The 11,472-nt window shown below is 37.7% G+C and overlaps 1 protein-coding gene across 1 annotated transcript; it reads right to left on the bottom strand.

Moving 5' to 3' along the window:
• Positions 1-355: 355 nt before the first annotated feature.
• On the bottom strand, positions 356-6,708 carry LOC110696028 (rRNA-processing protein EFG1-like). Its single transcript, XM_021873294.1, has 7 exons — positions 6,260-6,708; positions 5,312-5,441; positions 5,112-5,227; positions 2,856-2,994; positions 1,393-1,507; positions 1,125-1,197; positions 356-1,015 (listed from the first exon to the last, which is right to left on the bottom strand). The coding sequence occupies exons 1-7, from the start codon at positions 6,407-6,409 to the stop codon at positions 797-799; spliced, it is 942 nt and encodes a 313-aa protein (XP_021728986.1). The 5' UTR covers positions 6,410-6,708; the 3' UTR covers positions 356-796.
• Positions 6,709-11,472: the final 4,764 nt, after the last annotated feature.

Here is an 11,472-nt window from a genome sequence, read left to right as displayed (position 1 = left end):
GGTGCTGGAACCCAGATTTTTCAATTTTTCATAACCAACAAAGTACCCAGTTACCAAAAAAAATACAAATATAATTGATCATGTTGTGAAGATGTGCTTGTTAACAAAACAAGGAAGTTCAATTTTGATTTTTGTGTAACATTGATCATCTAGGATTGTAGGAAATATGTACTTGTTAACAAAATGTTTATTATCAATTGTTTGTTAATTATACAAGCACAATATAATCTTTATAACTAAGTTGTTTGATATGTAATTAAATACATTTTACTTTTATTATTACCTGTTGTGGCTAATAAAAAAATAAAAAAAATAAAGACTTGCGCAACTTTTGTAAGTTGAGTGCCCAATTTACTTTTACACGTAATATTGTCTACTCATCAAACTTCTGCTAGTAACTTGGTGTGAGGTTACACAATTTTTATGGCCAATATCAACACAAGTACTAAATACTAATGGCCAGAAAAACAATCAATTAAGCAATATATGATTTTAATAGCAAGCAATACTTATAGCATCTAAAAGCTCATAACTACATAACCAATAAATTTTCTACGGAGTATTAAAATTCAAGTATTTTTGACTGCTTTTTAGCATCTCATACTAAACATTTTCCATGTTCTTAGTTATCACAGCAAGTAACACCAGGCTAGATTCGTTTCACGTAAGACCTCCCTTGAGTTACTTCAACACATAAGTGTTTCAACATTTACTTTCAAGTAAGAGCTCTTTGGGTTCTTTTGTTCAGTAAATAAATGTTTCAGCTTATAACCAAACTGAAAGCAAGAACGGAAACCTACTGCTTTTTCTTCTTAGGTCTACGCTTTCTCCGCGGCTTGGGAGCATCAGAATTGGAACTCATGTTGCTACTCTGGCCTGTTTGTGAATTAGAGGATTCTCTGTTATAAGAATTAAAGTTCCGATGGTTTGATGTGTTCTTGGGTGTGATATTTCTCCGTGTTATAGATTTCTGAGGACGAGGAGGTGGCATTAAACATCGGGCCGACTTTTGTTTCTGCATCAACCAAGTACAGCAATTTAGTAAATAAAATAAAAATAAAAAAACAAAAATAAAATAATATAAATTCTCTCAAAGCATAAATCTCAAATGGATAAGTAGGTACCTGATTCCTCTCATCACTGGATAAGCCAGATGCAGCTTTACCAGAATGTCCAGAAGCACTAGAAGCTTGTTCCCTAACAACATCAGATAAGCTTTGCGATTAATATACTAGGCCAAGGATTTTGACAAATGGAGCCAAAATAGTATTAGTCTATTAATATGCTTTCATTAGCTTGAGAAATTTTAATGCCATGACAATCATTCTGCACCCTCAATACAATTGGAAATGATAACAGAAGCCTCAGGAGGGAGGGGAATAGATGGGGCACCTCGCACTTAAATCTGTTAACTCATCATCTGCATCTGCTTCATCACTTGAAGTCCCTGATACAAAGAAATCATCATCACTGAGATCTGCTAGCCCATCATCCTCACTTCCTGTCTCTGCAAACAAACAAAAAAGGGTATAAGTTTGAGTTAACACATTTTTCATACTTCACGCATTAGACAATGCGCTGACTGAGAACCCAAATTTTGAAGGAAAGAGACATCAAACAAGCATACTTGAAATTCAGCAAAACTGTAATTGGACAAGTATGTGTTGAAATCTTAAATATGCTAGTATTACAAAATGTGCTGAACTACACTCTTTTCCAATATAGGTGATTACTACAGCAGGATAAGAATCACTCTTACCAAATTCTGAAATTTGAAGTAACAAAGAGATACCAATTGTGAAAATTCTGAAAATTAACAAAATGAAATACTAATTGTAAAAGAAATAACAAATTCTTACCATGGCAATCACTCTAGAAAAAATATGATATTTTATTGTATTAAAGAGATACCAATAGACAATTATAGTTTCTAAGATATTTATTTGAAAACAAAGGACACGTTGTAAAGGCAACTAAGCTATGGAAATCAAAAATAAAATTAGCCTTTTCGAGTAAATTCTCATGGTGACACACTACGAAAAGAGTCAGTTCAAGCTATACAATTATTTTTCTCCAAACTTACAGAAAACTAAACTCACTTTTTGAACTCGTTAACATAGGAATCTTATTAAGAGCCACATAAAAAAGGGAATTGGATCTAAAAAAAGTTCAAATTCGCTCCCAACAATAATGTAAAAAAGGGGAGCAAATACTACCAAGGGGCCATTAGTTCAGGAATTTTGTAGTGCAAACAATCCTTACAAGCTTTATTGATTTTGAAATCATGCTTTAAAAAAAACTAAAATCCTATCTTCCATAAGCCTATACGTTAAAATAATCCATATTGTAATGGACGCGATACTTGCTCCACTAATTCAAGTCTACACTTGAAGGACGAAGAAACACATGCCCAAGGGCAAGGGAACAAGCAACAACAGCCACTGATGTTAATTAATGAGAACAGTACAGTTATGCATTGAAAGATCATATCCACCATAATAACTTTTAGTGTGAGAATTCTCATTGGTTCATAAAGTTCTCATCAACATTAGTCTACATTTCATTTTTACCATAGCTGACATGCAGGTAGTTCAAATTCACTTAAAATGTGATACTGAATAGGACATGCTATATAGAACTTTTTCTCCTTCATTTTCCAATAAGCACCATCCATGAAAGCCACTCATGTTAACCAACATAATATGACTTTGTGCTATAGTTAACAAACCAGCTGAGATAAACTTATAGCAAATGACTATGGCATAAATGACTTCCCATGTTCCAAAATTCAAATCTAGGAAAACAACTGAGAAGAATTAGCATTGACTTCTTCAGTTAATAGAAAAGGGGGATACCTTCCAAGTCCTTTCCACTGGCTGCAGCAGCAATTATGTTTGCTTTAATCTGCTTCCGCAATCTATTCCTCTTATCTACTATGTCTGAATTGTCATCTCCGGTAAATAAAGACACGTATTTTTCTGTCTTAGGAAAAAACTGCAACACAATGAAGTAGCTCAATTAGTGAGAAACAAAAAGAAAGCATAGACAACTACAAGACTGACATTTCTAGAGCTATTCAAAAATAGCTAAAATTTAATATGATACAACTAGAGAGCAAGACAATTTTGTCATATGCAGAATCTATGTCGATATCAAGGTGTGGGCTTTTTACCCAGCATGCAAGCAAAGCTAATAGGCTACTCATATTACTAAATTGCAATAGTGCAAAAGCTTAAAATAGCATCATATTAGATTAAATGAATAAGAGCAAGTGTTTTTGTTCCCATAACAATATATCTTTTCATTGTCAAACATAAATGATGTCTCTCATTCATTCCAATGAACCTTTATTTTCTACGAAAAAATACACTTTATTAATTTCAACTTTGCTCAATTTACTTTGAATAATCCCAACTATCGATTATTATGCAATAATTTCAACTTTCACCTCCGGTTTCTTCTAATAATCCCGAAAATCGGTTACCTGCTAGAAAGATATTTTTTTTAGTAATTAAGATGTCATGTGTCACACTTTGATTGGCCCAAAAAATCAAAAACAAGTAAAAAAAAAAAACCCACAGCCATCCCTATTTCCCAACTCCGGCCACCAGAAAATTATCCCCCCATCCCCTCCTCCCTAGCCCCACCAGGAACCAACCCTTCCCTCATCCACCACCATAACCGTCCCCAACAGCCACCCCCTCAGCCCCAACTTGCTGCCGCACAGCACAACCCCCACCAAAATCGCTGCAGCACATCCACAACACAACCCGCTGCCGCACAGCACAACCCCCACCGAAAACAACCCTTCCTCGCCAGCCCCACCACTGAAACCGGCCAAAACCCCAAATCGTTTCCCTTAAAACCATCCCACCCCCCAAAACCGCTGTCACACCACCTCTGTCGACCAAAATTGAATTATGCGCAGTTTTGAGGGGTGGTTTCGAGGGCAAGGGTTTGGGTTTTGGCTCGTTTCAAGGGCGAGGCTGGGGAAGGGGGGTCGTTTCCGGTTGGGTGGTCGGGGATGGGGGAGGTTTTGGCGGTGCGGCAAGGGGTAGGGGGTGGCAGTTGAGGGCTGGAGGAGGTGGCTGACTTATTTTTTTCTTTTTTTTTAAAAATTTTGTTTTTTTTTTGGTTTTTTTATTTTTTATTTTTTTGGACCACTTATATGCTTACACATGTCCAGTAACCTACAATAAAGGTTGTTGACTTGTGTTAACCGGTTTGGGATTCTTAAAAGAAAACAGAGGTGAAAGTTGGGATTATTGCAAAATAATCGATAGTTGGGATTAATAAAAGTAAATTGGGTAAAGTTGGGATTAATAAAGTGTATTTTTCCTATTTTCTAAATAAAAGACTATATTTACGTGTTAAAAAATGACTATTATAGTACAATAGACAAGATTAAGCAATACCAAGAGCACCTTTTACTCCACTCACAAAGAATTAATACCATACTTAGGTAAGGAGAAACAGGGTAATATTGTTTTTCCTGGAAATCAGAACCTAACAAGCAATGAGGTGCAAGACAGTTCAGCTGGAATCAAAATTATAGTATATAAAAAAAAGGGTTCAAAAGAGCATTTTCCTGAGTACAAATTAAAAAAAATATATATATAGATAAAGGCATGACTCACAACTCACAAGGATAAAAGGTCATTCAAGACAAATCCGTGATTGTTCTTTCTTCAGTAGATAGACTAAGGTCACTTGGGAACTTCAGACTTTAGGTAACAAATCTTCACTAAAGTTTTATTGGTGTTTGTGTACAATTGTTCAGGACATGGTAGTGGCTATTTGTGCTACCTAGCCTTCCGAGGTAGTAATTGACCTTAATAAATTCTAAATACAACCCAAATCACAACATAGTATGAACACCAGAGAATACAAAGTAAACATGGGATGGATTAGCAAAGCCTGAATTACAAACTCTACCAACCCCTGTGATACTAACTTCAGTTACGTAATCAAAAAAAACAATTCTCTGTCAAAAGTTATGGCCAACCTAATGAGTTGAAATGTAAACTTCCATAAATTAGCCCAAAAATGCAGTCATCCTACACTTATTACAGCTGATTCTGACAGTAACACGTACTTCATACACTGCTTACCCGAACATATTCCAGATCTTCTTTCAACTGAGCTATCTCTTTCTCTTGTATTTGACCAGAAGATGAGCGTAGATTCTTCTCCAAACGCCTCAATCTTCTCTCTATCTTTCTCCTCTCTAAAAACCAAAATTTAACAGCCATAAATGACTAAACTTTTGCAAACAATGGAGACAAAAATAAATAAATACAAAAAGAAATACCGAAGAATTTGATCTTCCTATCTCGAAGGAAAACTTTACGCTCTACAGCCAACCGAGTGTGAAGGTCCTGCTGCTTCTTCAGCCCTTCTAGCTTCTTCTCTTGAGCAGCCTTCATTTCGGGTGGAAGATCCTTTACAATAAGACAAACAAAATAAATAAGATGAAATATACATAAATAAAAACAACACTCCTCAATACATCCACAATACTACAATGACTGCTAAATGTACATACTTGCAATACCTATAATTTTAAAAATTATGTCCAGCTATCTTGCTGACTTGGATTCTATTTTAGATGATGTTTTTTCTCTTAGCTATGCCTTTGATTTTATCTCTTAAGAGGGATGGGAATTGTGTTGCCCATCACCTCTCGCTAGTGTAGTGCCTTTGGGTGTAGAACAAGTTTGGGAGGACTTTTGTCCTTCTATAATCTTGTCATATGTTTATGTCACTATTACTTGGTTTTATCATCTCGTCATATGTTCTCATGGACAAAATATCCATTAAAACATGGCACTAATACTTGGTTATAAAAAATATAAATTATGTCCTAGTATCTCCATGAAACTAACTGGACTTCCGAATAATTCTTACTTAAGTCATTAGATCAATATGCATAAGTTTTCTTCACTCACCAAATGAAGCAAAACTTGACTGACGAATAGTAAATGAACTAAGTAGTAAGCTCAATTTCTATCGTCAAACAAAACTAGACTGCTGAACAATTATCAATCAGACAGCATTAGGTTTCATTCCCAACAAATTATAGAACTAAATTGACTGCCAAATATTTTGAATTAGGACAAAATGCATAAATCAAAATGTAATATAATAGCAAAATATACATTTCAAACAACAAAATATCAAAAATCACTCAAATTTTAGCCCAAAAAAAAAAATAAAATAAAATCACATTACAGAAGAAAGAGAGTGAAGAAAAGTATACCTTGCGGAGCATACGCTCAATGGAACGAATTTGATTTTTAAGAGAAGCAGCCTTAGGTTTCTTGGCAACAACTCCAACAGCCTTGGAACGATGACTGCTGCTGGGTTTCCGTTCGGCAACTCGGCGTTTGCCATAGCCGCCGTGCGACATTTTGGGGTGAAAGTGAGATTAGGGTTCAGAGCAGAGGCTTTCGGAGAAAAAGTATGGTTAGTTAACACACCGCTAGACCAAATTCATCAACGAATAGTGTCGTATACGAATTGGAAATATGGCGAGTTTTTTTTATATATTTTTGTTTTTTTGTTTTGGTCTATGCTCATATAGAATACTCCCTCGTTTTTTAAATACTTAAACCCTATACACTTAATGATAAAATAATCGGTTATTTCATAAAATGCTACTGAACAATTACAAAATTCACCAAATGTCATGAACCTTTTCAAAATTCACCAAATGCCACCGAGCTTTAAAAAAATTCACCGAGTGCCATTAATGACTGACAGCCGTTAGTTGACCCCATCACTTGCCACGTGTCATCTTCTTATTGGTCCGCTTTTTAATAAAAAACAAAAAATTATAAAAAAAAAGGAACTCAGAGGTGGCTAGCCACCACCTCCTCCCTGCCGTCGAGCCCCCCGCCCACCCCAAAACCCTAGCCACCACCACCCCCTGCCGCCGGGGCTAGCACCGGAAGGCGCGCCGGCCGCCGGCGACCATCTCCTTCCCCTCTCCTATCTCGTCGCGACCCCTTAACCGGCGAAACCCCACCCCCTTCCTCCACCACCCCTTCCAATTGCTCCATTGAAGCTCACGCATGAAAGCTTGAGGAACATCATTTTTTCACCAAATTTTATTAAACTTTTATCAAAATGTTCACAATTCAACATACAATCAATTAGAGCAAACAATTTTGTGAATTGCTTCACCAAACAAAAAACCCCAATTCAATTTGGTGGGGTTTCTGGGTGGTGGAGGAAGGGGGGTGGGGTTTCGCGGGTTAGGGGATCGCGACGAGAAAGGGGAGGGGTCGCCAGCGGCCGGCGCGCCTTCCGGTGCTAGCCGCAGCAGCAGGGAGTGGTGGTGGCTAGGGTTTTGGGGTGGGCAAGGGGCTCGACGGCGGGGAGGAGGTGGTGGCTAGCCACCTCTGAGTTCCTTTTTTATTTTTTAATTTTTTTGTTGGTTTTTTTTTAACTTTTTTTTATTTTTTGTTATTTTTTTATTTTAAAAAACAAACCAATCAGAAGGTGACACGTGGCAAGTGGTGGGGTCAACTAACGGCTGTCATGGCACTCGGTGAATTTTTTTAAAACTCGGTGGCATTTGGTGAATTTTGAAAAGGTTCATGACATTTGGTGAATTTTGAAATTACTCAGTGGCATTTCATGAAATAACCGTAAAATAATAGACCTTTGATGAGCAATTCTTCTTAAAGATCTTTCATAATGAACGATCTTTCACCCTCGCTCTCGAGTCATCTTTGGTTTAGTATTAATAAGTTCAAAAAGGATCCTTCACAATCTCGTTCCCAAGCCATCTCTAGTTGTAATAGACTTTTGATAGGCAATCCTTCTTAAAGACTAGAGGGAAAGCTCATGCTTCATCTTAAAAACCCTTTGGCTTCAGGAAGGTACGAACAAGGTTAGGAAAGGACGATAGCTTGTCTCCTCTCTTTTTCATGTCTCCCAAACAATTAGGAATTACAATCCAATCATAAGCCTCGGGCTTTAATTGGCTTAGGCATCGAGGGGGAAACCCTCTTCATACCATTTTTGGGGAGACACATCAAAGATGGCTAGTGGTAATGCATCACCAAACGGAGAGATTGATCCCATAATTCAAGACGAGACCCATTTTTGAGATGAAGACTGTGTGATATGGGAAAAGGGTGATTGTCCACTTAAAGGACAAGATTAGCCTCCCTAGGGGCAGTCCGACCCCATCGGCGGTCTGAAATGATGATGACCCGATCCCAATATTAGTGGGTTAGTTTGAGAAATTCTTGGATAAATTTAAGGTTGAAGTCATGAGGCATGAGGCTGAAGTTTAAGGGGATCGATTAGAGAAAGAAATCGTAAAACAAACACACAAGGTGGTAGTGACTGACCAGCCAAAGGAGATCACTTAGTCTCTCAAAATGAGTTCTTGAAAAAAGAGGACGCCCAAGGCAATTGGTAAATAATCCAAGATCAACTAATCTAGGTTTTTGGAGAAATCTAAGACAACAAGTATGCCCATTATGCTTATGCAGCTCATGCGACATCTCCGACATACAGTTGATTAAGTCAAGTGTTTGCTGATGCGTAAGACAAGCTAGCTTAAGCAAAAGAGAACATCACAGATGTAAGAATTTTCTAACACGACTTCTACGCCAACCATACCTGTAATACCCTAGAAATTTCCTTCTTTTAAAATACTCTTTTTACTCTAAATAAAACTCATTTTGGGAAATAACCAAGATATTACCGCCATTGTGATAACGGCTAAGGCTATTTCAAAGTCACATAACGAAAGTCTAAATTAAAAACCAACTTTTAAAAATAAATAACTTAAGTTCACAACCTCAAAACGTAAGTAAATTAAAACATTTACAAGTTAGAACCAATATAAGCACGGCCCTTTAAAACAAGTTTAAAATAAATCATAACAGCGTTAGTCCATAAATCAACAATTCAAATATAAACTAAGAAAGTATAACAGATAACTCTCTGCACTCATTCCCTTCATGCTCTTCATGTTTCAAGTATCTGTGTCTTCCTCTTTATTTCAACCCCTCTACTCACCATATAATTAAATGGGTCATAGTAGGGTCAATCCAAAGGAAAGCTAAACACAAACACAAAAGTACGAATCAGCAAAGGTTGAGTAAATATGCACCTACAAAACTAGCACACTAACATGATCATCCTAGCAATAATTAAAACATGCACGACATACAATTCACAAGTCAACTTACCTTTGACTCATAACTATCAATATTAATTATTAATAAGTAGTTTGGGATTACGCATCGAACAGGTTTCCTTCCTTAAATAGCCCATTTAAAATATTGAGCGTCCAATTAGGGAGCTACCCCAATTGGCACCTACTATGTCACACTTGTGATGGAATTCCAGCGCATTAATAATAAAAGAAAGTACAGCGTCCTGTACCCCTGTAGAAGCTATGATCAAATATAAAGTCACATAACTCCCCGTATATGTTCATACTCAAGGTATACACGTTCTAAGAGTTTTGGTGCATATCCTCTTACACTTTACGTGATTTACCAATTCAACATGTGATGACTCCAACCAATTAATCAAGAATAAACATAACAATCATCAACACATACTTCCATTTCATTTTTGAATTAATTAGTGAGCACATACTATTTATTTTAAATAAGGTTCATTGCCTAGTTTTGTGCACAAAATTGCACTATTACTACCTTGGTGCGTATGATGCACTACTAAACCTCCTTGACTCAAACTCAACTTATATGAGTGTGTAAATAAATAAACTAACTTCTTGACACAACTCCAATAATATATGAGTGAGAAATAAAATCATGAATCATGCTCAATAAATATAACCTTAGCTCTTTTAAACATACATAAGCCTTGCTTATTAAATTCATGATTCATACATATTCAACTTGTATCATGCCTCAAATAACATCTTCACATGCTTGCATAATTATTCATGATCAATCAACATCAAACCAAGCATTTAATCAACCAAACATGCTACTTGATTAGGGGATTTTACCCTGCCACGTGGACCAATCAGAGTCCGCCACGTGGACCAACAAGAGTCTGACACGTGTCACCTTAGCCCAAAGTGGACCTACCTCGTCACGACACATGGCAGACAGATATCCAACTAGGAAAGGCAGCCTTCAAAGGCCCAAACTCCTAGGCAGCCCAATCAGTCATAGGTTTCCGTAACCTAGGACTGGGCACGCATTTCGAGACCCTATAAAAGGGAGATGTTTCCACCACGGAGACAAATTCAAGACATTCAATTCACACGAATTACGAGAGTAAATACTCAGATATTAAGGCCGTCTATGACAGCCGGATGATCATTTCTCACCATAGAGAAACCTGATCCCACTTTAGATTCCGCATTTTTTATCTTCCGAACATGTTCCAACTTGATCGTCGGAGGCAAAACTCCACCCAACTGGAGTCTCCGTTGTTTTGTAGTTACAGGCGTCCGAAGTCTAGTCTTGGTGTTGTAACTCTCCCGAGGGACACAGAAAAGAAAGTTGAAAGAACCGGCGGCCTCTGGGCAGATGAGTTGTCGCATGTCTTATGGGCCATCAGAACAACTGAAAAAGGGGCGACTTTTAAAACTCCATTTCTCATGGTTTATGGTGCTGAAGCTGTCTTATCAATTGAGCACTATGAGCCGACTCTTTGAGTCATGCTTTATGATGAAGAGGCTAACTGGGAGGCCATGCGGCTAGCATTAGACTCACTCCTGAAATGCAGGGGCAATGCTGCCTTGCGTCATGAAATTTACCGTCTGAGAATGACGAGAGCCTACAACAGAAGAGTATGCAAACGGCCCTTGAAAGTAGGGGACTTTGTGTTACGGAAAATGGAGGCAACCGGTAGGGCCAATTAGCAGGGAAAGCTGACTCCCAATTGGGAAGGCCCCTACCGGATCTATGAAGAAGTAAGAGGCGGCACCTACCACCTGGAAACACCAGACGGCAGGCAGGTAGCCAAAACTTGGAACGTAGACAACTTGAAAAAGTACTACTTCCGAGCTTTGAAATTTTTTTGTAAATAAAGGCACATCAATAAAGAGTTGCTATTTGTTTTCAATACTTTTTATGCATCCTCCCAACGGGAATGCCGTTTGCGCAATGTGTAGATGGCCTTATTTAACCCTATCATCTACTCCAACATGAGTAGATATAAGCTAAGTTCAATACTTAGCAATTATTAATGAGGCCAATGACCGGATGATCTTTATGAGGCCTATGGCCGGATGATCTTTATGAGGCTAATGGCCGGATGATCTTTACGAGGCCAATGATTGGATGATCTTTATGAGGCTAATGGCCGGATGATCTTTAAAAAATACGTCTGCCCCAATATGAGAAGACGCCCGGCAGGGTGAAATCGTCGTAGAGAGCATCTCCCATTTGGGTGGCACATTACTCTATAAACTTAAAATATACGGCCCTACCGAGTGTCTAGAATAAGATGAGTTCACAGCTG

Source organism: Chenopodium quinoa, unplaced genomic scaffold (assembly GCF_001683475.1).
Source record: "Chenopodium quinoa cultivar QQ74 unplaced genomic scaffold, ASM168347v1, whole genome shotgun sequence".
In the NCBI taxonomy this organism is placed as follows: domain Eukaryota; kingdom Viridiplantae; phylum Streptophyta; class Magnoliopsida; order Caryophyllales; family Amaranthaceae; genus Chenopodium; species Chenopodium quinoa.
The sequence above is the reverse complement of the archived record's forward strand: the minus strand, read 5'-3'. Positions and strand labels throughout refer to the sequence as shown.

Coding starts and splice junctions, on each gene's coding strand:
- LOC110696028 (XM_021873294.1), bottom strand. CDS start 6,409: ATGTCGCACGGCGGCTATGGCAAACGCCGAGTTGCCGAACGGAAACCC. Junction 5,228..5,311: donor TAGGAAGATCAAATTCTTCG/GTATTTCTTTTT, acceptor TTTGGTTTTTAG/AGAGGAGAAAGATAGAGAGA. Junction 1,198..1,392: donor TTAACAGATTTAAGTGCGAG/GTGCCCCATCTA, acceptor TGATGTTGTTAG/GGAACAAGCTTCTAGTGCTT.